At 41.5% G+C, this 24,625-nt stretch overlaps 2 protein-coding genes and 1 pseudogene across 18 annotated transcripts in view; 2 read left to right on the top strand and 1 right to left on the bottom strand.

Moving 5' to 3' along the window:
* Positions 1 to 2,057, top strand: part of PFKM (phosphofructokinase, muscle) — a 45,277-nt gene extending 43,220 nt beyond the window's left edge. For all 7 annotated transcript variants that reach the window (XM_042946353.1, XM_042946347.1, XM_042946348.1 and 4 more), the window contains 3 exons: positions 1,016 to 1,115; positions 1,197 to 1,302; positions 1,527 to 2,057. In XM_042946353.1, the coding sequence (XP_042802287.1) occupies positions 1,016 to 1,115; positions 1,197 to 1,302; positions 1,527 to 1,671 (351 nt within the window). In that variant the 3' untranslated portion in view covers positions 1,672 to 2,057. The remainder of the gene's footprint in view (positions 1 to 1,015; positions 1,116 to 1,196; positions 1,303 to 1,526) is intronic.
* Positions 2,058 to 3,258: 1,201 nt separating this feature from the next.
* The window catches only part of ASB8 (ankyrin repeat and SOCS box containing 8), a 32,282-nt gene continuing 10,915 nt past the window's right edge, over positions 3,259 to 24,625 (bottom strand). For 2 of the 11 annotated variants that reach the window (XM_042946361.1, XM_042946363.1), the window contains exons 2-4: positions 8,499 to 8,662; positions 6,921 to 7,025; positions 3,259 to 5,080 (exon numbers count right to left, since the gene is read on the bottom strand). In XM_042946361.1, the coding sequence (XP_042802295.1) occupies positions 4,448 to 5,080; positions 6,921 to 7,025; positions 8,499 to 8,627 (867 nt within the window). In that variant the 5' untranslated portion in view covers positions 8,628 to 8,662 and the 3' untranslated portion in view covers positions 3,259 to 4,447. The other 9 variants (XM_042946364.1, XM_042946365.1, XM_042946359.1 and 6 more) reach the window with 8 other exon arrangements.
* On the top strand, positions 11,575 to 23,891 carry LOC122225382 (annotated as a pseudogene).

Here is a 24,625-nt window from a genome sequence, read left to right on the forward strand (position 1 = left end):
GCGGGATGCTTTAGCAACATCCCTGGACTCTACCCACTAGATGCCAGTAGCACCTCCCTCCTAAGTTGTAACAAATACAAAATGTCTCCAGACTTTTGCCAAATGTCCCCTGGGGGGCAAAATCATCTCTAGTTGAGAACCACTAATTCAGATGAAGAAAATGAGGCCCAGACGGGAGAAACAACTTTTTTAGGGCCGCTCATCAAGCTTGGGTGAGAGCCAGAATGCACTCCAGTGCTCTTCCCAGCATGCCATGCTGCCTTCCTGTGCAAGAAGTACAGCCACCTTGCTGGTGTTGGGCTCTGTCTGCACTAACCGGGGTTTCCGGGGGAAACGAATTCCCTTCTGCTATCCACATTCAATCCCCACCTACGGCAGGCCTCGCTCACAGACGGTACTGGTGGTCTTAGGCCTCCCCATCCCAAATGTCCCCAGCTGATTCTGCTTAAGTATGGACCTTTGACCGTTGTCTACCTACCTATGAATTCCCAGTATCCTCAACTTGAATGAGCTTATTAGCCCCTGCAGGAATGGGGTCTAACTGGATAAAGCATGGTGATCTATTCCCCACTTTCCCACCTCCTTTCACTTAGTTCAGAGAAAATCTGCATGATGTTTTATATTATTCTGAGGTGCTACCAAGGACATCTATGTTGGTTCACAAGGAACACTTCTGTCGATGATGGTGACTGACAAAAGCTGCTAGGCTGAAGAGGGGCAAGGAGGCGACTAGCCAATCAGACTGGAAGTGAATGAACAGGATCTGGCAGCTGTGAGACCAGGTCCCCCCATATCTAATTAGTTACTCTTACCCCTGGTAAATGGCCAAATAAGCTGTGCCAGCTCACTCTGTTCTCAGCGCTATCTCAGGATTTCCTTCATGGTTAGACTTCTGGATTCCTGTTTCCAGCTGCAAACCTGGGGCCTGTTCTTTCCTTTTTTCTGTGTGTATTCAGGTATCTCTGCCACTTCATTAGAGTCCTTCCCTCTGTAATTTTTATGATTCTTTTTCCAGGGTGGAAGCCCAACTCCGTTTGACAGGAATTTTGCCACTAAGATGGGTGCCAAGGCTATGAACTGGATGTCTGGGAAAATCAAAGAGAGTTACCGTAATGGTAGGTGGGGTAAGAGGGTAAGACCCCCCCATAGTGGCTGGTTCCCCATTACAGAAACCTACTGACCATCCTGTATTGCAGGGAGGATCTTCGCCAATACACCAGACTCAGGCTGTGTTCTGGGGATGCGTAAGAGGGCTCTGGTCTTTCAACCGGTGACTGAGCTGAAGGAGCAGACGGATTTTGAGTGAGTACATCTACTTCCCCAGTAGTTTCAGGATCTGCTCTTCCCAACCTGTTCGCTGTCTTCGATCCTTTTATCTTAGGAGTAACACCTGGACTCGTACCCATTTTGGATCTTAGGCCATGTCCTAAAATCCAGCCTCTTCTGCTCAACTTCTTCCTATAAGCTTTTGATAGAAATCAGTTGGGGTGCTGAAAGATTAAATCATCTGTCTCATTCCTCTGTAGCCACCGCATCCCCAAGGAGCAGTGGTGGCTGAAGCTGAGGCCCATCCTCAAAATCCTAGCCAAGTATGAGATTGACTTGGACACCTCAGAGCACGCCCACCTGGAGCACATCAGCCGGAAGCGATCTGGAGAAGCTTCTATCTAACCCTCTTTGGAGTGAGGGTAATGGATTGTCTGATCATGGTCAGCTCACCCCCCGATAGATCCAAGTCCATGCATTCTCAAGTGTTTTAGCCCATTTTTCATTAGGTTTCCTTTTAATCTGCACCTGTAGCCATGACCAGCTCTGGCCAGGGAGCTGAGGCAGTGGGCAGTGCGTAGAAGGTCCTTTGAGGTAGAATTTATCATCACTTCTACCCCAGCTTCATCTGTCACACAAGACTGGGCTCCTCTAGTGCTACTGCTAGATTTCAACTACTCGGTTAGAATCTTCCTAAAAATAAGCTCTATTTATTTCTTGTGATAACAAAGTCTTGGTTCCTCTACTACTCTGACTGCAGTAACACTAATAAAGGCCAACTGGTCACTGTGCTTTTGGTTCTCCTGTTGTCACTTTTGTAAGTAGAATGTCATACTGTCAACCCAAAGCACCAGACCCTGCTCAGACAGACATGTGGGAAAATGCATCCCGTATGATCACCCCATGTACTCCTCTCCATCTCTTGGCTCTGCACATACGGTCCTAGAACATCATATACTGGTCCTTACCCCCTATCGCACACTAGTCCCTCCTGCATCCTCTGTAGCCATAAGGTGCCCTGCCAGTCTCCTTTAAGCATGAAATTGTGTTTCACCTCGTGATCATATACCCATTACCTAGGGGTTTTTCCAGCCATTCCATGATCTCTACTTCTCTTCTGACAACTCAGGGTTCTTCCTTCTCAACTCTTCCCCTGTTATTCCTTCCTAGATGAAACGCAGACCCCATTTGTGGGGAGACATGCACATTTTGAAGGCCTGGGAAAGAGACTCCCACTCCTGGACCCGGTTTGGTGGGCTGGCTGAAATACTGCTTGAGAAAGCGGTCAGTTCTCATTCAGCTCCATTTGTTTTCTATTCCATAACAATAGCTTCTTCCTCATCAGCCAAGTAACCATGTAATGTAGTTGGTCTTCAGGAGCGAGACCGCAGATTTTACCCAAATTGACAGGATGGCACCTGTTGATGCCAAGTTTAAGCTTAGCCTCCAATAACCAGATCCTGACTCTCAGCACAAGCGTGCATACTCCTCCCAACCTAGTTTCCTCACCTGCCTGATGAAGCAGGAAGAGGTTCAAGGTTTTACCGGCCGTGGAGGAATGATGATCTCTAATATGTCACTTTTGCTGGCTATCCAAAGTATTACCTTTACACCCTGAAAACAGTTCTGAACAGCAACTGAGAAGGCTTGTCAGGAGTCCAGACTTAAGGCAGCCAAATGCTCTTTGTGCAGTTCATTAAGGGGAAGAAAAATTAACAGTAAATATTAAGCCCTGGTATCACTGCATCCTCAAAACAGCTTATGAGGGAGGTGGTGACAGCCCATTTCAAAGTTACGGACAACGGGGCTCTGGGTGATTAAACGATGTGGAGAAAAGCAGGAACAGTAGAAACTGCCAAACTTGCTTTTAGAAGTGTTTATTTCTTTTTTAAGTGAGCAAAAAAAAAAAAAAAAAAAAAACCCAAAAAAATAAAAAAAAACCCACCAATGGCAAAAGGGCAAAAGCAGACATGTTTTTTCAAATTAGCTGTGTCAGCAGATTGCAGTCATTTTTATTTGTAGTTCCCGATCAACTTAAAAAGTTTTTCAAATTTGCATCTGGGTCATCCAAGAATAATAACTACTTGATCTAGTTTAGGAACATGAAAAGGAAGAGTATCGTTGACTAAGTATGGTTCACTAAAACAGTTCCTTTTTGAGTAGGTGGGCCAGCTTGAAAGCAGCTCTTATAATGCTCTTCCCCCACTCGCTGGCCTCCCCCAATGTCTTGTATAGATCCGTAAAAAGCAAAGTTGCCAAAACAACTGAAAGGAAAATAATTCTGAACCCTCAGTAGCGTGAATTCCCTAAAGGGAAATGAAGACGACCCATGGGAAAAGGCAGCCCAGCCCATCTCCTTCCCTGCTAGAGTAAACACCTTCATCTAAGGTGCAAGAGCACCTGCTAATAAGCCCATTGGAGCAAACTGGCGTTCACCAAGAGAAAGAACTGCGTTAGAAAAGTTCTTAGGACTGCTCAGAACCTGCTACCTCTTCTATGTGGAAAGCAGTAAGAAAATGTTAGTTCTGAAATAACACTGCTGAACTACTGGAACCCTCAGGCACACCCATGGAAAAGAGGCCAAGACCGCTGTTTCCTTTGATGGTGAGACAGGGGGCCAGTCCCTTCTGAATGCTCCATGACGTGGCACTCTAGGAATATCATCCAGCCCAACTGTGAATCTGCACACCATTTGAGCTTTCAGTATCTTCACCTTTGGGCCACATTTGTTAGCTGGACTTTTCTTAGACTTCTTCACTGACCAGTTAAAATGTTTCTAGAGGGATTCTTCTGAAATGTTAATCATGTTCCCAAAGGAAAACTAAACACACACTCTTTAAATACTCTTCATCTTCCTAGAGAATTCAGTTGCATTGTTGACTTTTTCCCTAAAGGGGGGAGGGGGGTAGGGGGAGACCTCTTCGCTTGCAGGGTGCAATAGAAAAAGCCAAGTAAGCAATAAAGAGAAAACAAAAGTGAGGGATTTTTTGTTTGTTTGTTTGGTTGCTTGGTTTGGGGAGGGGAGGTGGTGTGGAGGTGACTGTTGTGACATGTTGCCTCTAAATATAAACCACACAACAGGAACAACTGCTTTTCCTGTTTTCCAAGACAAAGAGACAGTACCACAGGGAAAAATCTCACCCAGAGTTGCCTGCCTGATGGTGCAAACAACTTCTCCAGCCTATTCCACAAGTAAGAGGTATTCCTTCAGAGAGGCTGGCAGTGGAAGGCCCTTCACTGCATCTGGCAGATACTGGAGGCCCAAACTCCGGCGCACAGCATAGCGAGACAGTGTTTTTAGAGTTCCCGGGGCTGAGCACAGAACAGTCAGTTTTTCACACAGCTGCTGGTCTCTGGCCACTTCCCGTGGCATGGTGCCATTCTTCCTTAATTCAAAGTGTCCAACAGCTCTGTGGAGAAGCTCAAAGCAAGAGTCTTCTTTCTCTGTTCCAAGTCCCCTGACTAATAGAGCCACCAGGCGGGAGATGGGCGTCTGGCCTTTTAGGTTGATGACTCTGACTTCCGCTCCGTAATCAAGAAGGATGCTGACGCTCTCCAGATTTCCCTTCATGGCAGCCCAGCTGAGCGGGGTATCGTTGTTATAATCCAGGGCATTGACAGAAGCCCCACTCTCCAGGAGGGCCCGCACACACTCAGCATTGTTCTTAAAGGCTGCCCAGTGAAGTGGGGTATCTCGGTTGCCATCCAGCGCGTTGGGGTTTGCGCCATACTCCAAGAGGACCTCCACACAAGCCTCATCTTTCTCAGCTGCATAGTGGAGGGCTGTTCGGTTGTAACCATCCAGGGCATTCACCTGTAAAGACGGAGGAACTATATGACAGTAGCTAGACTACCGAGAGGAAGATGGGTGGGCAAAGAAGCTTGCATGTGTTTATCCACTACCTGTGCTCTGTCATGTTCTGAATATGAGAATCAACAAGCAATTCCCAGGGAGTCTTGGTGATCGAGACGGAGAGATGTCAGGAGCTTCGGAGCAAATAGGAAGAGAGCGGTCTCAAAACAACCAGCACTCTATTATGTGCACTGATCAGCTGGCCTGCATTATTTAGGGTTTTTCTGCTACATTCTTTACTATTCACTAGGATCTCTACCATGGGGTAAAGGGTAAAGAAAGAGAAGATGAAGTCTAAATCCTTGTAACTACTCTGGGAGATACTTATTGGAAAGTAGTTTCAACACATGAGCCAGAGTAAAGGTTTTGAATTATTTTACTTATCCCAACTCACTCTAACCTGTGGCTGATGGCAACCAGATTGAAAAATAATGAGGCCAAACTCCACCCATATAGCTTTGCGGCGTTCTTTAACCATACCGAGAAGCTCAAATTGTTAATCCGATCAGCCCCTTGCAAAACTATGCCGTGCGGTCATAAGAGAACCTCAATAAAGGCATGTGAAGAGAAGAGCACAACCTTGCAATACTGCAAAAGCAGCTGACTTGCTACAAATCAACATTCCCTATAATAAAGACTTCAAAACCCAAACTTAAGACTAACATATTATCTTCCCCCATAAAATGCAATAAAAATAAGCTGATATATTTAACTCAGTTCAACTTTCTATTTAGCTAAAAACTTTCCACGCCCCCGGGGATAGTTTTCATCACTGACATTAAATCACTGGCTTTCATTTTCAGGGTCACTCACAAGAGTTATGTAACAGATAATGACAAGTAGAGAACAACATGGCTGGGTGGATGGTGCTGCGGCTGGCCCCTTAGGCTTACTGACCAATATGTTTGGGGTCTGCACACCAGCTTCGCGGCATGTCTGATTCCAATTGGCGCCTCAGCACGTGCAACTTCCAGATTGCTTACAAACAGTCAAAACTGCTTATTTATTTACTTAACAAACACTTACTTAGCAATTACTACATGCCAGTGTACTAAACACTTCACAACCTTATGAAGAAGATACCATTGTCACCCCCGTTTTGCGGATGGAGAAACCGAGGCAAAGAAAACTTAAGTAACTTGTTCAAAGTCCCACAGCTGGAAGTGATAGAGCTGGGATTCAAATCCATGAAGTCTGGCTCCAGAGTCTATTCTTTTAACCTTTCATTATACCATGCTGCTTCTTGCTGATGCCGATATAAATTAATCTAGGTTTCTTATCTTAAGATACGTCAGAAAGAAGACAGGAACAGGATACAATAAACGGAAAATAATTAGTGGGCAGAACTAGCACAAGTAGCCCAATCCTGAGGAATGGGTTACCTAATGACATCTATCCCCCAGAAACAGTGGTATTAGAAGTGCATGTCTGGTAGCAGGTGTCAAATGGTTTAGATTTAATCACTCCAGGGGCCTCGGTACTTAGAGCTCCTGGACAGTCAACAGGCCGTGAGAGCACTGAATGGAAATGCAAACAACTCCAGAAAGAAGGCTGAGAGAAAAAGGGGAGATAAAACTCCCTCTTCCTGGAGCCCGGGACAACTTAAGAAAGAAAGGCAAAGGATGAAATCCTTTGGATCGCTATATAGATATTTACCATTACATTCTGCTTTGATATTGGGTATGCCAATGTTACCACGGGCTAGAAGGTGGGAAGGGACGGGAGAAGAGACAGAAATTTTAAGAAAACGTGAAGCTCAAGTTGTAGTGGCTCATTAACGCGACAGTGTTAAAAACATTACCTCAGCTCCTTTTTCCAGGAGTAACTCCACACAGTCAGCATCTGACACCATGCAGGCGCAGTGCAGTGGCTTCAGTGTGCCATGGGTACAGTTCACATCTGCTCCCTACGGGCACAAGGAAACTTCAGTCAGTGTGCTCAGCTCTGGCTCACTGAGTAGGATGAGACTCAGAACTGAGTCCAGGGTGGAAGACGGCTCTAGCTCTGACTGTAGTGGAAACATACTACTAGTCCCGGTTTCTACTACATATTAAAATAATATAATGCTAATATCCAAACCGAGGGAACACACTGAAGATGAAAGAAAGAAGCTATCAATTCCCTAGATCAACTTACTAAGTTTTTCCACAAGGTAACTTGCCAGATGGCCATCTAGGCATCACTGAGGACATAACCTTATGTGCAAAAGCAATGGGAAACTTCTCACCACTCAGGAAAGCTGGAAAACCCATCCACTTTCTACGGCCGCCATGTTCTACAAAAGTCCAGAAAGTGAGTCGGTCAGACTGAAACCAGGAGACCTGGCACCCTCTTTGTCATTCAACAGATGACCATCACTAATAGTAAGGTCATCTTAACGTTATCTTTTTGTTTATAAACATCTTCAAAGTAGCCTCTGAGTATGGGCATTCTCTGCCACCTAGCCTCCGGAGGTATGGCTCTTTTCAAATGTGATGAAAGGAGATGGGGATCTCACAGTCAGACCAAAGTCGCCGAATGACTCAGCAGCAGAGCTAGAATTAGAACGTGACAAACTTCCTACTGCTGAATCCTCTGGTACCACTTTTGCTGAGAACAAGTTAACGCTGTATGACTATTCCTTCTCAAAGCTGCACCACACAACCCTGAAGCAGCTACACAGCTCCAGGCGGTAAATAAGGATTCCACTGTTGTTGAAAAGAAATGTACAAAAGCAACCATCTGGATGCATTTTCTAGTGATCAAAAAATTACCCTGTAACTTCTCTTCAGCAGGAATAATAATCAGGAAAATATCTCAGACTGTCTAGGATACTAGGATACAACTAGGACACTAGTTGTATAACAATCGCTGAATGGCAGTGGTTAAAGATGTTAAGATGCTTTCTTAAGTCAAAAATTACCCTGCATTTAAAGGTTGACATTCCTTACAGAATTAAAAGTGGTAGCTGTTGTTAAGATAGACGGCAGGTGATATCTCTCTATGTGATTATTATAAACCACAAGGATTTGAAAACTGCTTCTGCTTTGCTCGTCTCCTTCCTCCCTTAGTAGAACACGTGTAGGAGACTTTGAGCTTGCTGGATCCCACATGCATCATATCCAGACAGAGATTTTACAAAGAACGTGAGACTAGGGTCATCCAGAACATATTTCCTGAAGAAAAATATCAGATGCACAAAGTGAAAGGGAGAAGGAAAGAGAAGCAAAACACAAGGAAACTGTATTTGCATCGTCAAGTTAATACATGTATGAGGACTGTAAAAACTCCTTGTCATCTTGCGCTGAGTCAATGCTGCAAATCTGTAATCTATCACGATTCCCCAGGAACCTTCCCGCTTCACCTCCCAAAGTACTCTCCATCAATACAGCACACTCACCCCTCTGATGAGGTCCTCTACATTATCATGTGGGAAGGAACGAATGGCAGCGATTGTTCGGATTAAGCGCTCTGAGAGAGAGTATTTGCTCTGAATGCTCTGCATAATATACCACATACTGGAACTCATCAAGGCTCAGAGTATGTTCACATGCTCCAAACTGCCTGAAACAAAGAAGTTTTAGGCATACACAATATCACTGAGCATACCTGTCTCTGGGATTAGTTCTCTGAGGCCCTCCCAATAGTAAAAGTAGATTTCAAAGAGGTCAATGATGAATTAATATTTTTTCTTAATCACAGAGAAATAGATTATAATAGTCGCTCAGGGAGCTGGGTAAACCTGGACGAAAATGTTTTGACCCTCAGCACCTCAATTCTACTCTCTGAATAGTCTGGAACAAGATTTCCTCAAGAGGCCCCAAGACCCTTATGGAGCTCTGTGTAGCTTACAAACAAGACCAGGCAAGGAAGAAGATATTTTTTAAAGGCAGAAGATGCCACAAAACATTCTTTTCCTCCTCTGGACTTTGTGGTCTTTACGATCAGCATCACCTTTAGCTTACTTGTTACAGTTGGCCCTGCAGTATAGTTATGTTTATATTGTTTCTCGTCTAAATTGTAATCAATTAGAAGGCGAGGTCCCTGTCTTCTATATTATTGTTCATGTAAGGCCAGCCACAGAGGCTCACAAAAGTAGGTATTTAATAAATACCGGTTGATTGACTAAAGGCTAAGAAGTGATCGATACCTGTGAGAAGAGAGGGAAAAGGTTATGGAACAAATACATCTATGTTAACAATGGCAAGGCATCTGTGAAACAGTTTAAAATGTCTTCAGCAAAGAAAAAAGTGGGAAATATTTGAAGTGGTATTCTAAAACAAAAAACTCAAAAGTATAATTAGTCATGTATATAAGAAAAAAAATCAAAGTTCACACCAACGACGTATGTTTGTAGCTACAGGAAAACAAGCAGATTTAAGAGTGCAAAATGAATTAAAAATTTTAATAATTGGCCATTCATGACAACTGAGAAATAGATTTGGGCAAATATATGTTCAAACCACAATATGACAGAGGGTTCTAGCATGGAAAAGAACATAATGCAATGTACTTAAATTTAACTGATAGAAGTTTTGGCTATATAAGAGCCATACACTAGTTGGGAAACATTTAAAATTACAACAAACAAGATGGAGCATTTCCATGAAAAGGCATATATCAAAAACTGTAGAGAAAATATACTATGCAGCATCAGCTCTCTAGGTGTAACTGCTTAGGAATAAGGTTTCCTATTAAACTATAATTTCCTTGGGGGTAAATATAGTGTTATTTTCTTTTTTTTTAAATTTTTTTAAAGTTTGTTTATTTTTGAGAGAGAGAGAGAGCAAGAAGGGGAGGGGCAGAGAGAGGGAGATACAGAATCTGAAGCAAGCTCCAGGCTCTGAGCTGTCAGCACACAGCCCAACGTGGGGCTCGAACTGGTGCACTGCAAGATCATGACCTGAGCTGAGGTCGGACGCTCAATCGATTGGGCCACCCAGGTGCCCCAAATATAATAGCTCCTGGCACATGGCAGTTTCTCAATAAATATTTGTTGAGTTAATGTAAAAATTATTACTTTAGATCCTTAAAAATTCAAGACTTGCATAATCAAAAATGTTATGTATATGACTTAGACTAAGGGGAAAAAACCTAAAATGACTTTGGTCACTTCAAATTATGTAATTTTTGCTTTTTGTAATGAAGTATCTCCTTATACTTGAATAGTTTCTATTTTACTATTTATCTGTTTAAACTGTATACAGTATTAATTAATAGAATGCAAGTTAAAATATTCAATTCATAGGTATCAATAATTCATATCAGGCATTCTTCTCCCCTATGTTATTATGAACGAATAAGCTTACATGTACACCTGTTTATATGTCTCTCTGAAACTTTCTAGATAATTTAGACTTGACATAATTTTAATCTAACAGCCACTAAACTCGGAAACAAGGGCGTGTATCTTACACTTCTTTGTTGCAAGGCGAAAGGAGAAAAAAAGCAGCCGTGCATTTGAACTAGAGATCCCAAGAAAGGGGTCAGAAGACAGAGCATCTAAAGTGGAAGGCTTAGACTGGACTTGCTCTGTTAACCGTTTCTGGGCAATGGATGATCTGAAGAAACTAAACCCTGCAATCATTTTCGAGGCGTTCTTGGGACTCTAGGCTAAGAACTCCTAAGTCAGGGTATGACCAGTGGTCTTCTGCTGCTGCATCGAAGTTCCCGGTAAAGAGTGAAACTTCGGGGCACACTGACGATATGCACTGTCGGGAAGGGTCAAGGCAATGTAAACTTGACCTATCTTCCGACAGCAGCCCGTGAGCGGTTTGACCCCAAGTGGCCCCTTTCCTCTGCTGGAACTAAGAGTCCTCTCTCCCACATTTTCTTTCACTTCGGATCCAAAGAAGACACCAAGAGGTATTCTACTGCGATGCTAGAAGCACAGTGGAAGACAGGCGACATTCAACAGCTCTGGTGCTAGTGACGCCTCAGCTTCCGCCCGAGCTGAGAGACCCTCAGCCTAGTCAGAGGCGCCCCCAACCCCACCACACCTGCTGAGGGGGAGAGCTCGCGGCCGCTACTTGTTGCCGAGGCAAAGGGCCGAAGGGCAAGGACACAAAATGCGAGGACGTGTGGTGTCACTTTGCGCATGGGATCCGAAAAGATCTCAGCAACCCCGGCAGGTCTCCCGGAACGAGGGGTGAAAGAGGGTCGCGCAACCTACACCGGTGGAGCCCCGGAGGTTAACCAACCCGCTCCCTGATTTCCCCAAGGCCGGGAACCTGTCTCTGCCGCGAGGGCTAACGAAACCCGAGCGGGGAACGGAGGAGTTACTGGGCGTAGTGCCACGGGTTAGGGAACCTGGCTGCAGGCAGGCCCGCAGCGAGGGACGCACTCACCGAACCTCGGGGCAGAGCTGGGCGGTGAAAGCCGCTGTCAAGGTGTGACCCGGAAACAGAAGTTGGCGTCTCCAGCTGGCCTCTGTTTACAGGATGTGAAGAGCGATTGGGGCACCTGCGCACCGGCCAATGGCTGCAGGCGGGGGGCGCCTGCGCAGAGTCGTGAGGCAGCCTCCGTCCTACCCAGGCATAGTTAACGGATTATTTTCTTTCCCTGCTGGAGGGTTTGTGCGCCGGCGCAATGTAGCGCTGTCGGCCATTGCCCGGGGTCTTGGGTCCGCAGCTCTAGGCAAAAAGCTCACCGCCCCTGGCTATTGGGCCGAGTCTGTGGGGCCGCCCCTTTGTGGACCAGGCCTGTAGTGGGTCCTTTCGTGCTTTCCGCTGCCTCCCACGGTCTCCAGCTGAGATCGGGCCTGGGCACCTCATTTCTAACCTTGCTACATTGGTTCGGTTGCTTAGGAGACTAAACTGTTAGTAAGAAGTGTCTTTGGAAAATAAAAGAGACTTCCATCATTATTCATAATATTGGAAACGTGTGCTTTCTGAAACCTCCTGGATAGTGTCCACCCTTCCTCAAAGGGAACTATACCGAAGATAAACAACCGCCTAAGAGGCGTAGTAGTCCAAATGTCGAAGACTGAAAACGATGTACCCGCTGACAGTAACCCTTCCCAGCCAGGGAGATGCTGCAGCGTCTCAGTGATGTCCTTCCCAAGCAAAAGCATAAACATTGGAAGCCAGCAGCACGTAGTGGTGCAGGTAGAGTGAAGCAGCCTGCACAGGCTACTCCCCAAAGCTTTTTCTAAGCAGCAGCATCAACCAGTTTGAGAAGAAAGCAGGGCCCAGACAGTTCATGAACATCAATGAGGGGATGGTGAACTGGAGAATCTCATGCCTTGACTGAGGAGTGAGCCTCCCCTGCGTTCCAAACTCAAAAGATTTTTGCCATGCAGGAATGTGTCCGCCACCTTCTGCCACTCTGCTGTGGTGAGGTTGTTCAATTTTTCCAAAGAAGCTGATACCCAGTTTTTTTAAACAAGTGAATCCTCCAAGTTGCAAATATTGGCAACATTAAAAAAAAAAAATCATTTTGAAAACAGGCAACATTCAGCCTTGTAAGCCACCAATTCTATACTCTAGATTAAAGAAAGGGCTGCGTTGGTCGGGATTAAAGGCTGCTTTGGTCATTGACAGCCCTATGGAAGAAGGGTTTAGCGGTAGCTCTCTGATTGGGAGGGGTTCTGGGGAGTTGACTTGAAGCTGTAGCTACATATTAACTACATTGCTTTTAATTCATAGATTTACTTAGGAAAGCTTGAAGGAGGCTAGACCCCTCCCCCCTCCCCTGCAAGCTGCTCTAAAGCATTTGATCAAATTCAGTGAATGGAAACAGTTTGATTCTGTGCCCATTGCTTCTAAACCAGAAATTTGTATTAGGGCTCTAGAGACTGTTAAATCTCCAAACACAAGGGCAAGAGATACCTGTGTTGGTGCTAATCACAAATGGGGAAGTTCATCCTGTGAACCTCAGCCCTTCCTGGCTACCAGCAGGGAAGATCATAGAAAAATCAAGCCACTACATGTGTTGTCAAACCTAACCTCGGTTCAGTTAGTACCTCTCAAACTCCCATCCCTATGTCTAGAACTGTGTGACTCACATTAATACCCCAATGGTATATTCTCCCCCAAATCCCCTTGAATCCTACTTAGCTGGGGAATTAATGAGGTGAGAGTCAGATGTGTAATAAATTCCACTGCATCATGCAGTGGGCCCAGGTGTGCTAAGTCTCCCTGTCTCTAGATCCAGTAAAGTGATGCTCTGTTTGGCACCATCCATAGCTTTCTCTAAGTGGAGAATGAGCTTCAGACAACTGACCTATTGAGGGAATGGTGACTGCAGGCTGCTTTTGTTCAATGTCATATACTACCCAGGATGGTGGAGTACATCCTGTACCCAGAGTACAGAAGGTCTAGCTTTTGTCCTGGCTCTGAGACTGATAGTTATTTCATTCCATTTCATTGGGCATCTGTTTTCTCATTGTGAGAGCATTGGCTGAAATCATTTCTGAATATCCTTCCATTTCTATAATTCCGAATCTAATTCCTAAGCAAAAGTTCCTGCTTCCAAATTTTTTTACTTTCATCAAACGAGTACAGTTTTATGACTATCATAATACTACTATATTAATGGGACCTTTGAAGTCTTAATTATAGGATGCCAAAGTCTACATAGTTTCCATTCCATTTTTGCTTCTTCTGTTGCCTCCTTTCTAAAGCAAGGTAAAGACAGTGCTGTTTCCAAGCTTCCAATTTTTAAATGTCATTGGTATTATATAATGTTCAAGCATACTGAAAAAACTGGAGAGAATAGTATGATGAACTCCTATCCATCATCTATATTTAACACAGTAACATTTTGCCAACTATTTTAAATCATTTTTTTCTTTGTTGTTTTGTTCAGCTTTAGGGTTTTTAGTTAAACTATTCAGATAATATCCACACTTCTCACAGTTTGGGGGGAAGTTTGGATCTGACATCCCATAAGTTTTCTAAAAATTGAACTATCTCATGTTTATTTATCCATTTCTTCCTTGAAAAATATGAATTTTTCCCTGTGTTGTCTCATTTCTCAAAATTTCTTCATTGGTAAATTTTGAGGTGTATAAACTCTGCGAAACTCCCAACATCTTATAAATATAGAATTATTTGTCTCCCAGGGAGACTCGCATAGGCCATCTATGCAGATTATTTCATAATGTTTCTGAGAATCCACTGCACAACCAAAGGAAGTTTCAGGTCCATTCATTCATACATTTATCAAACATTTGCCGGCACCTATGTTGTTCCAGGCTCAGGGCTCACAGTGCAGGGAAGACAGTGATGGAGAAACACATTCCCTTATTTTCAGGGCTTGGATATAGATTTGCAAACAGTCAGTTGCAATTCAGGATAATAATTTCAATAAAGTTTTCACGTGCAAAGTCAATGGTGAAGAACAGTTCTACTTCAGAGTGAGATCAAAAGAATAGTAGAGGGGAAGGGTCTGTGAAGATGTTTCTTGAGGAACAATTTGTTTCTGCTTGAGGAACAATTTGCTTCTTCAGTTTGTTCCCACTCCCTTCCCACCCAGAGGGAGACATAGTGCTGGTGCTGCATCCTTGTCCTCCAGCCCAGAGAGGGATTTCTGTGGGACCAGAGAGCTTGGCAACTGTTTCCCACAGTTGTGAAACACAGTGGCCTGCACCAGCTTTTGCCTACAATTTAAAGGCAGTAGCCACAAAGTGGAGGTGGCTGCAGGGGGATCTGCAGCACTCCCAGATTCGATAGCAGTGACGAATGTGTGAATGTTTCCAAGACCAGATATGGGCCATATAGAAGACAGTCAGCATGGTGTTGCCTTTGGTTTATTCAAAAAGGGTTGTCTAGAGGTGTGGAGAGACCCCGTGACCAGAAGTTAGAGGTGAACAAACATAGGAATCCTAGAATACACAGAGGATGTCAGAGGCAACCATCTGCATCTATTTGGGCCAAAAAGACTGGAGTGAGAGGTCTCTGATGAGAGCAATCTGCAAAGAACCTTTAAAGTACCCTACAGGAAAAATTCAACTTAAATCATCTGCCCGACCCAGGTAGTACAGATCTGTCATATCCCTGAGCTGTCTTGCTTCCCACTTTTACACAGCAAGTCAAACAGCAGCTAGCTAGAGGGGGAGGAGGTAAGTTAAGGAGAAAGCTGAAGGCAGGCAGCCACCAGCCACAAGAAGCCTTACGTGGGGGAAGGGGGAGGAGAAGTCTTAAACTAGTGCTTAGAATGAAGACTGAAGTATTTGATTGCCATCTTGGACTGGAAACATTCTAAATACCAAATCAAGACTCTTTCTTGACTTAAAGTGACTTACTTAAAGGATTGTCAGTTATCAAAGAATGAACCAAAAAGTCAGGGAATCTGCCCAATTTCCCATTCAGGGAAAATTGCAGGGGAAGATTATCCCTTCCCCGTATCTTTAAAAGATGGTAAAAGCCAAAAACCAAAATGGCATTTTGATCACATCTGTGAATTTTGCATTCAACATTCCAGCTCCATCTCTATACATTTTAGTTTGTTATTTGTGATCTTCATGCTTTGATTACAAATGAGTTGTTTTTTGCTTGTTTTAAATGTGTTGTGTGTCTCTCATACGACTTTTAGGTCATTATTTTTTCTTCTCTTCCCTGCTAATTCCAGTCCTGCTCTCAAGAAGTGTTCATTAGATGGTGTTGATTGACAGTACAACTAGCGTTCCTATTTTCAGACCTTGGCATAAACGTAACTAGAAATTTGATAATGCTGTTTTGCTTGTAGCGATTGATGCCATTGCTGTTCAACATGTATTAGTGTCCGGTATCTGGGTAGGTGCCATTGAAGTGTCCCAGGTTACAGATCTGGGTGTCTTACTTTTTGAGTTTGGTGGCTACCTAACAGGCACAGGCTTTTGTGCAACTCCTTTTCTTGGAGTGAAAAACTCCTCTCTTCATCTGCTGGCTTCAAACGTTTTCCTGATTTTGAGTGCTATCCTCTAGAGTGACAGTGTGCTGGGGGAGAGGAATTCTGTCTTGCAGCCTCTGTAAGTGGTAACCCAAAGCCTTTCACAACAGTTTTCTGGCTTCTGGCCAGAACTTACCTCTTCCTCTTCTGTCTGAAAAGGACTCATCTTTCTTCAGGGGCCACTCAGCTAATGTTGATGCAAAGTTTTCCTGACACCCTTCCTAGAGAAAGGTGACTTGAGTAAGAAGTAATTTCTTCAAATGAGCTTTTGTCACCAAAGTGGGGGAGGGGGTGGGGAAGAGGAGGAGAACCAAAAGGAAGTTTGTGATATCCTAAGAGCCAAGGAGAGAGAAGGGATCAGTCAAAATTAACAAAGTAGGGTAAGAAAAAGTAAGATCTAAGTGTCAGACTAGTTAGGAAAAATAGTGTTGCTTCATTAATATAATAGTGTTTTTCTCTTTGAATTTCTTCAGTTTTTAGAGCTATTGTTTATTGCATCTCTTATTTTAGAGACATCATAATCTGCAAATGCCATAGGGACTACGTTTCCAGTTCTGACAGTAGTTCCAGTTACTTTGCTTGTCTAAGCAAGTTACATTACCTAAATCTCAGTTTACTCATCTGTACAGGACAAGAGTAACAACACTTACCCCAAGAGTTAATTTCACAAAACTTAGATCACATTTGTGAAAAGTGGTTTTGTAAGCTATCTAAATGTTGGTTCTTATCTATGTCATCTTTGTAATATTTTGTATTTGTCTAGTCCTCCCAGTTGCACCATAAACGCCTCTAAGGCACAGATCTAGATTTCCTGCACTCACTGCTCCCTTCCCCACAGCACACAGTAGGTATTGGATAAATGTAAACAGGATTGAACTAAAGTGAACTGACCTCCCAAAGACAGGAATAGTAGAATGCCTCTACGTACTGGTCCTTGATCCCGAGAAAGATGTCAGAAGTTACATTTAAAGGGAAATTTGAAAAGGAACTTTGGAAATAGAGCAAAGGAAAAAAAAAAGTTCAGAGAAATATAAGCCTCCTGAAGCTTTTTATACACTTAAACCTTGTCCAAGAGAAAGTAGTTCAGCAGAGAAAAGAACCGAATTAATGTGCAGCAGGGGTAGTCTCCCAAGACATGTCATCAGGATTAAACAAGGACTTCTTTCAGAATCTGCTCAGAGGCAGACAGGCTCCCAATATTCACACTGTTCTTTTATTTTTTCCCTTTAACTTTCCCCAAAGGCTCAGGGAAATTTACAAATAACTACTTTTTGAAAATTACTTTGGCCTTATAGGTTACCAATATTTTACACTATCAGAATAATTTTAAGACATTTTGAGACTTCACAGAGAAAGAACGCTTGAGGGATTTGGAAGGGGGGAATGTAGTAAAAATACAAATAACAATGTTAATGATAATATATAAATTAGATATACATAGATACTATTTTTCCAAGAATGTGATCAGTTATAGCTAAATCACCTAGCAAACCAAGACTGGAATAGACAACTAGCAGGAGAGATTTTAAGATCGTTCAAGGAAGGGAAATTAACACAGGAAATGCTCACTCTTATGGTACCACTGGGTGGTCCAGACTGATCTGGAGAGTTCTACTAGCAAGGAATTATTGAATTCTCTGAATCAATTTCAGGGATTTAGGAAGCTTACTAACTGTTAACTTCATGATTTTGTGCTCTCTTGAGGTCTATGCTATTTCTAGTAGGAGTAGGTCTCCCCCTAGAGGAGAAATGGAGAATTTGTTCCTTCAGGCTTCTTGCTCAGCGTTCAGCAAGTAGTTCTGTGTTCCTTCATGCATCATTCAACCATTCATTCAATAAATACTTATTAAATTCTATTAATGTGCTGTTCCTTATTATAGATTCTTAAGATACAATTGAATATAAGATCAACATGGTCCCTGCCTCCAGGGAAACTATAGTGTCAGAAATAGACATTAGATAAAGAATCACCCAAATGCCTAGACAACGTTCTATAAAGGGAAAGTACGGAGGGTAATATGGTCATTCAACAGAGAGCCTCTATAACACTGGGAGGTAAAGGAAAACTTCCCTGAGCACAGACTTGGAAAATGAATGGATATAACCAGATAAAAGCTATGGATCAGAGGTGAAGGGAGTGGGCACTGCAGCAAAAGGACAAGAGTATTCAAAGACTGTGAGAGCAAAAAAGCTTACGAAATTGGAAGAAGAATAAGAAGCCAGAATGATAAGGAGACCAAGGGCACAAGTTGAAGCCAAAAAGGAACAGATGCTCCAAATCAGGCAGGGTCTTGGTGGACATGTTAAGGATTCTAAACTTTATCCCAAAAGAATAGGAAGCTATTGATAGGTTTTATGCAAGTGACATAATCATGTCTATGTATTTAAAGGATCACTTTGAGTTTCTGATGAAGAATGGATTATAGAAAGGTCAGAGTAAAGACTAAAATAGGAAAAATAGCAATTAAGTGATCTAGGCAAGAAGTGATGGGGACTTGGACTAGAGTGGTGGCCATATAAAGGGAGAAGAGTGAATTTGAAATACTTTAGGTTAGAATTAATAGGCTTAGTGATTGACTACAAGCTGAAGATGAGAGGGTACAGTTTGCCAATAGTGATTCTTAGATTTTTTCTGTATGCTCCTAGGTGAATTGAGAAGCCATTAACAAAGGTAGGAACTTGAGAGGAATCAGGTGTGTGTGTGTGTGTGTGTGTGTGTGTGTGTGTGTGTGTGTGTGTGTGTTGGGGGGGGATCTGATCAAAGATCAGTTCATGAAATATTTATTAAGGCTCCTACTAACTTTCAGGCAGTGTGTTTGGCACTAGACACTGGAAATTAAAAAGTGGAGGCAAGGGGAGCCTGGGTGGCTCACTCAGTTAAGCATTGGACTTCAACTCAGGTCATGATCTCGCGGTTTGCAACTTTGAGCCCCACGTCAGGCTTTGTGCTGACAGCTCAGAGCCTGGAGCCTGCTTAGGATTCTATGTCTCCCTCTCTCTGCTCCTCCCCCACTCGGTCTCTCTCTCAAAATTAAATAAACATTAAAAAATTTTTTTTTAAATGGAGGCAATACAGGATTCCTGCCACAAGAAACTTTTGACTAATGGAAGATAATGATAATATTAATGAATTGTTTCAGTATTATGAGGCTATGCAAGAATAAATGCCACCCAATAGAAGTCCAGAAAAGGGACAATTTAGCACAACCGGGAGGGCTCAGAGAAGACTTTTTAGAGAAGATTATAACTGAACAGAGCCTTAAAGGATTAGGGGTAAGTAAGGTAAAGAAAGGTGGACGTTTTTTTTTTTTCTCCCGGAAAAAGAAGGAATTGATTCAGCCATCTGCTGAAAACAATTGAAAAACTGGATAGAATATTTTTTAAAAATCTCCTTAAAAAGTATCCAAGATGTTTCAAATAGGATTCTTTAAAGAATTATAATCCCAACTCCATTCCAAAGCACAGTAAAAGGACCACTTCAAAAATTCTTTAATGAAATAAATATAACATTGAAACCAAAATCTGATAAAGGTTATACAAAATATAAAGCTACAGACCAAAAAAAAAAAAAAAAAAAAAAAAGCTACAGACCAATCAATGCAAAAATCCTAAATAACATATTGGCAAATGGAATCAAACAGCACAATATGTCATGACCAAGTGGAAATTGTTTTAGGAATGCAAAAATGTTTCAATGTTAAAAAATACACTAATATATTTATTAATATTATTATATATAAGAAGAAAGGTCTTGTGATTATCTCCATAGATTCTGGAAAAATATATGAGAAAATTCAAGATATATTTCTAATAAAACTAATTTTGAAAAGAGGAATAAAAGAGTTTTTTCCTAATATCATAAAGCATCTTGCTTACCAGCATCTTATTATTTTTATGGGAAAACACAGGAGGCATTTCTGCTCATGTTTGAAACAAAACAAGGATGTCCACGGTTACTATAACATCTAACATGGGGTTGGAGGTGTTTGCCACAGCACTGATACAGAGAAAACAATTAGATGTATGAGAATTGCAGATAATATGACGGTGTGTCTAGAAAATGAAAGCGAAACAATGGGAGAACTACTGTAAATAAAAAGATGATCCAGTAAGGTAGCAGGATAAATGAGCAATTTACAGAAGTTGGTAGGCATCATACATACAGGGAAGAACCAGTAGAAAATAACGTAGAAGTGGGGCACCTGGGTGGCTCAGTGGGTTAAGTGCCGGACTAGATTTCAGCTCAGGTCCTGATCTCGCGGTTTGTGCGGTGTTCGAGCCCCACATCAGGCTTTACGCTGGCAGTATGGAGCCTGCTTGAGGGATTCTTTCTCTCCTCTCTGCCCCTCCCAGCTTTCTCTCTTTCTCAAAGTAAATAAACTCAAAAAGAGAGAAAGAGAGAGAGAGAGAGAGAGAGAGAGAGAGAGAGAGAATAACGTAGAAGAGAACTTCCCCATCCCATTTGCAATAGCAGCCATAATTATAAGATTCCTAGGAATAAAGTTAATAAGAAATATGTAAAAACCAGTGAGGGAAACTTTATAATACTCCCCCCAAACACAAAAGTAGACTTTAACAAATGAAAGACATACCTTAATTTGCAAATTTAATATAATTCCAATAAAAATTCTAACAAGTTTTCTTTTAGTTAGATAAATCAATTCTTAAGTTCATATGAAACTTTTTTAATAAACAAGTTTATCTTTGTATAAACAAAACTCTCCAGGAAAAAGCCCTGGAAAGAAGAGCAATGAGGAGGGGCCAGTCCTACCAGACGTTTGAAATACAATGAAGCGTTCATAACTAAAAGTGTAGAACCGGTACATGAATAGAAAGATACACTACTGAAACATAATAGAAATCCAGTAATAAAGGAATGTAATATACAATAAAGATATTGCAAAACAATGAAGAAATGGACTTTGTAATAAATGCTGCTGAGACATCCAGGTACCATTTGGACATAGGTAAAATTGGATTCATAGCTTATACTGCACAGTAAGATAAACTCCACATGGATTAGTTAACCAAACAAAACAAAAATGGAAACCTTAAAAATAATAGAAGAAAACATGAGTAGGAAAGCATTTCTGGGTCTCAAAATCTGGAATCAATAAAAGACATAAATTCTGTTACATAAATATTTTTTAAAAATTGCATGGCTCAAATACCACATGTAAGGCCAAAGACAAAGGATTCACTGGACAAAATATTTGCAACTTAAGCCATGGGAAAAAGTTAATCTAACATATAAAGAACTCCTAGAAATAAAAAGACATAAATCATGTATTTTCCACATACACATAGATACTAAGACATAAACATAGCTAACAAATTCATGCAAGTGTCCCTTAAAGTAGTAAAACATACTCCGCTCATTCAAAAAAAGAAAAGCAAATTACATTACACTGAGGTAGCATTTCTTACCGTGTTGGCACTAATCCAAAAGTTTGAGAACACACTGTTGCCGAAGGACAGGGGAAAGAGACATACTGATATGCCACCGTTGAAAGTGTAGAATGATTTAGCCCTCAAGGAAGGGAATTTGGTACTATCTAGCAAAATTACAAATAGATGCATTCACCCTTTAACCCAGCAAGCACATTTTCTAGGAATCTATTCTAAAAGTACATCTGTACAAATTTGGAATGATACATGCACAAGGTTATTCACTGTGACATTATTTTTAATGGCAAAAGACTATGAATATCCCAAGTGCCATTAAGAGAGAGGAACTGAATAGGTAAATAAATTATAGTACATAGTAGACATAGTCATACAGACTATGGAATATTTCTTTGCATTGCTATGAAATGATCATCACAATACATTATGTGAGGCAAGGTGAAGAGCAGTATATGTCGTAGCTACTTTTTTTTTAATATAAGAAATTTATTGTCAAATTGGTTTCCATACAACACCCAGTGCTCATCCCAAAAGGTGCCCTCCTCAATACCCATCACCCACCCTCCCCTCCCTCCCACCCCCCATCAGCCCTCAGTTTGTTCTCAGTTTTTAAGAGTCTCTTATGCTTTGGCTCTCTCCCACTCTAACCTCTCTTTTTTTTTTTTTTTCCCTTCCCCTCCCCCATGGGTTCCTGTTAAGTTTCTCAGGATCCACATAAGAGTGAACACATATGGTATCTGTCTTTCTCTGTATGGCTTATTTCACTTAGCATAACACTCTCCAGTTCCATCCATGTTTGTCATAGCTACTTCTTATATAAAATTAGACATTAAAGAATAATCCAGAAATGAATAACAATGGTTACTTATAGGTGGGTGGAGATGGGGAACCAGGATCAGGGGTAGGATTAGAAGAGAGACTCCTCTGAGTAAACCTTTTGATATAGTTTTGACTTTAGAATCATGTAATTATTTTACATATTCAAAAAGTAAATTAAGTCAAAAAGAGGGGGAAAAAAGGGCAATCCCTGAAACTGAAAACAAATTAAGTAAACCTAAGTGTGTGATTGGTAACACACACACACACACACACACAAAAGATTTCTTTCAAATGACCTTTGAATGCAAGACTTTGTCCTTCCTTGGTGGAATATATCCTAATAACAAAACAAACTGTGAAGAATCCTAAACATCATTCTGTAATTTTATTGTTAATACTAATATTGGTATCATGAAACATTTTATGTACAGTATAGGAGAATGCAAATAAGTTCAGTGTAAGAAGTAATAAAAATGTAAAATCAAATAAGTTAAAAATTGAGTGTTCAAATTAAATCTGTAAGCCATAGGTATTCTGAAGAAGGCAATAATCTTACTGAAGAATAACAAGCTGAATGACTTAGAGCTATGGATGAATCTTTGAGTGATGGATCGCAGACATCTTCCGTGGGCCGAACCTCATGATTCCTCAGACAACTCCTGTGAAGCTGATGACATATAGTGCCCTGATACTGAAAATTAGATTATTCTTAATTCTGAGCATTACAGAATTACAGTTATAAGGGATCAGACACTTGGAAGTTAAGGAGTATCATCATTTATGAAGAAAATTGTTTAATACTTTTAAATATTTTAGCTTCTGGCCAAGGGAAATGTGAAGAGAACATTTTTCACAGATGGGCTCCATGTAAAAGAAAGGGGCAGGGGCATTTAATAAACTTATATCTGGATTGCCTGCAAGCATTGATGTGCATCTGAGTGTAAGGCAGACCTCACAATATACCTGTTTGGAAAAGAAATAGGGATGCACATTATAGAATTTCACCAGTGGTTTTGACGGAAATTTCAAGAACTAGTACGTTCTCTACATAAACGAATTAAGGCCTTTATCTCAAGTCCTACCATTCTCTGAGCACCCAAATTTTCACCTGTTCAGTGGAAACAAGATTTAAGATTCAGTAGATATTCTTAGAAATATTTCATAAAGTTAAATACATTCTTTTGCATTCTTATACAAATTCTTTTTTTTTTTTTTTTTTGCTTAGAATAGAAAAAGGAGCAAGCTAACTAAAGGCGACTTTAGGCTGCCTTCTAGAAATGTTTCAAACATTATGGATTGTGTTTGTTGGCTTAAAGGTCAACTGTAGGGAAATAGTCTGACTCAGGGTTTGGGCACTGCTTTGAAGGCCTTGTTTTCAGAGAAATTGATAGCAGACATGCCAGAAAGTGGGTCCACTTATGGATTCCATCTAACCAGACAAAAAAATAGTATCCTTGTTTAATGCATTTTAAAGAATTTCTACAAGGGTAAAGGAAATGGCAAACTTCGGGAGCTGGTTACAAAATATTCGTTACAGAAATGAGTTGAAATGTGCCTGTCTCTGGACATTGGGGGCCAAAGAGCAGAATGGTAATGACAGTTTGAAATCAAACTTGTTACACAAAGCCACTTCTATGAAAGGAGAATTATACTGTTTAAGTAAATAGTTTTATTTTGTGGTTGTATTGAATTTAAATATGTAAAATGTTACTGCGAGTCAAGTAATACCGTGATAATGTGACGCAAATTTTCAAACGTAATATTGAACAAAATCATAATTATCAAATTTAAAATTTTTTAAATTTTAGGCATCTGGGTGGCTCGGTTGGTTAAGAGTCTGACTTCGGCTCAGGTCACAATCTCACGGTTTGTGGGTTTGAGCCCCGCATCAGGCTCTGTGCTGACAGCTCAGAGCCTGGAGCCTGCTTTGGATTCTGTGGCCCTCTCAATCTCTCTCTGCCCCTCCCCCACTCACACTTTGTCTCTGTCTTGCTCTCTCTCTCAAAACTAAATGAATATTAAAGACATTTTTTAACGTTTATTTATTTTTGAGACAGAGAGAGACAGAGCATGAACGGGGGAGGGTCAGAGAGAGAGGGAGACACAGAATCTGAAACGGGCTCCAGGCTCTGAGCTGTCAGCACAGAGCCCTATGTGGGGCTCAAACCCACGAACTGCGAGATCGTGACCTGAGCTGAACTCGGATGCTTAACCGACTGAGCCACCCAGGTGCCCCTAAAGACATTTTTAAAAAATAAATAAAAGTTGTTTAATTTTACAGGAGGAATATGGCAAATTATAGACTACAGAGGAAAAGATTAGAGAACTTGAAGACACAGAAATAAAAACTATTTAAAATGAAATACAGAGAGAAAAAAGGCTGAAAAAGAAAGGGTCAGAGCAAAAGTGATCTCAAGCAAAAGTGATACA

Source organism: Panthera leo, chromosome B4 (genome assembly GCF_018350215.1).
Source record: "Panthera leo isolate Ple1 chromosome B4, P.leo_Ple1_pat1.1, whole genome shotgun sequence".
Lineage (NCBI taxonomy): Eukaryota > Metazoa > Chordata > Mammalia > Carnivora > Felidae > Panthera > Panthera leo.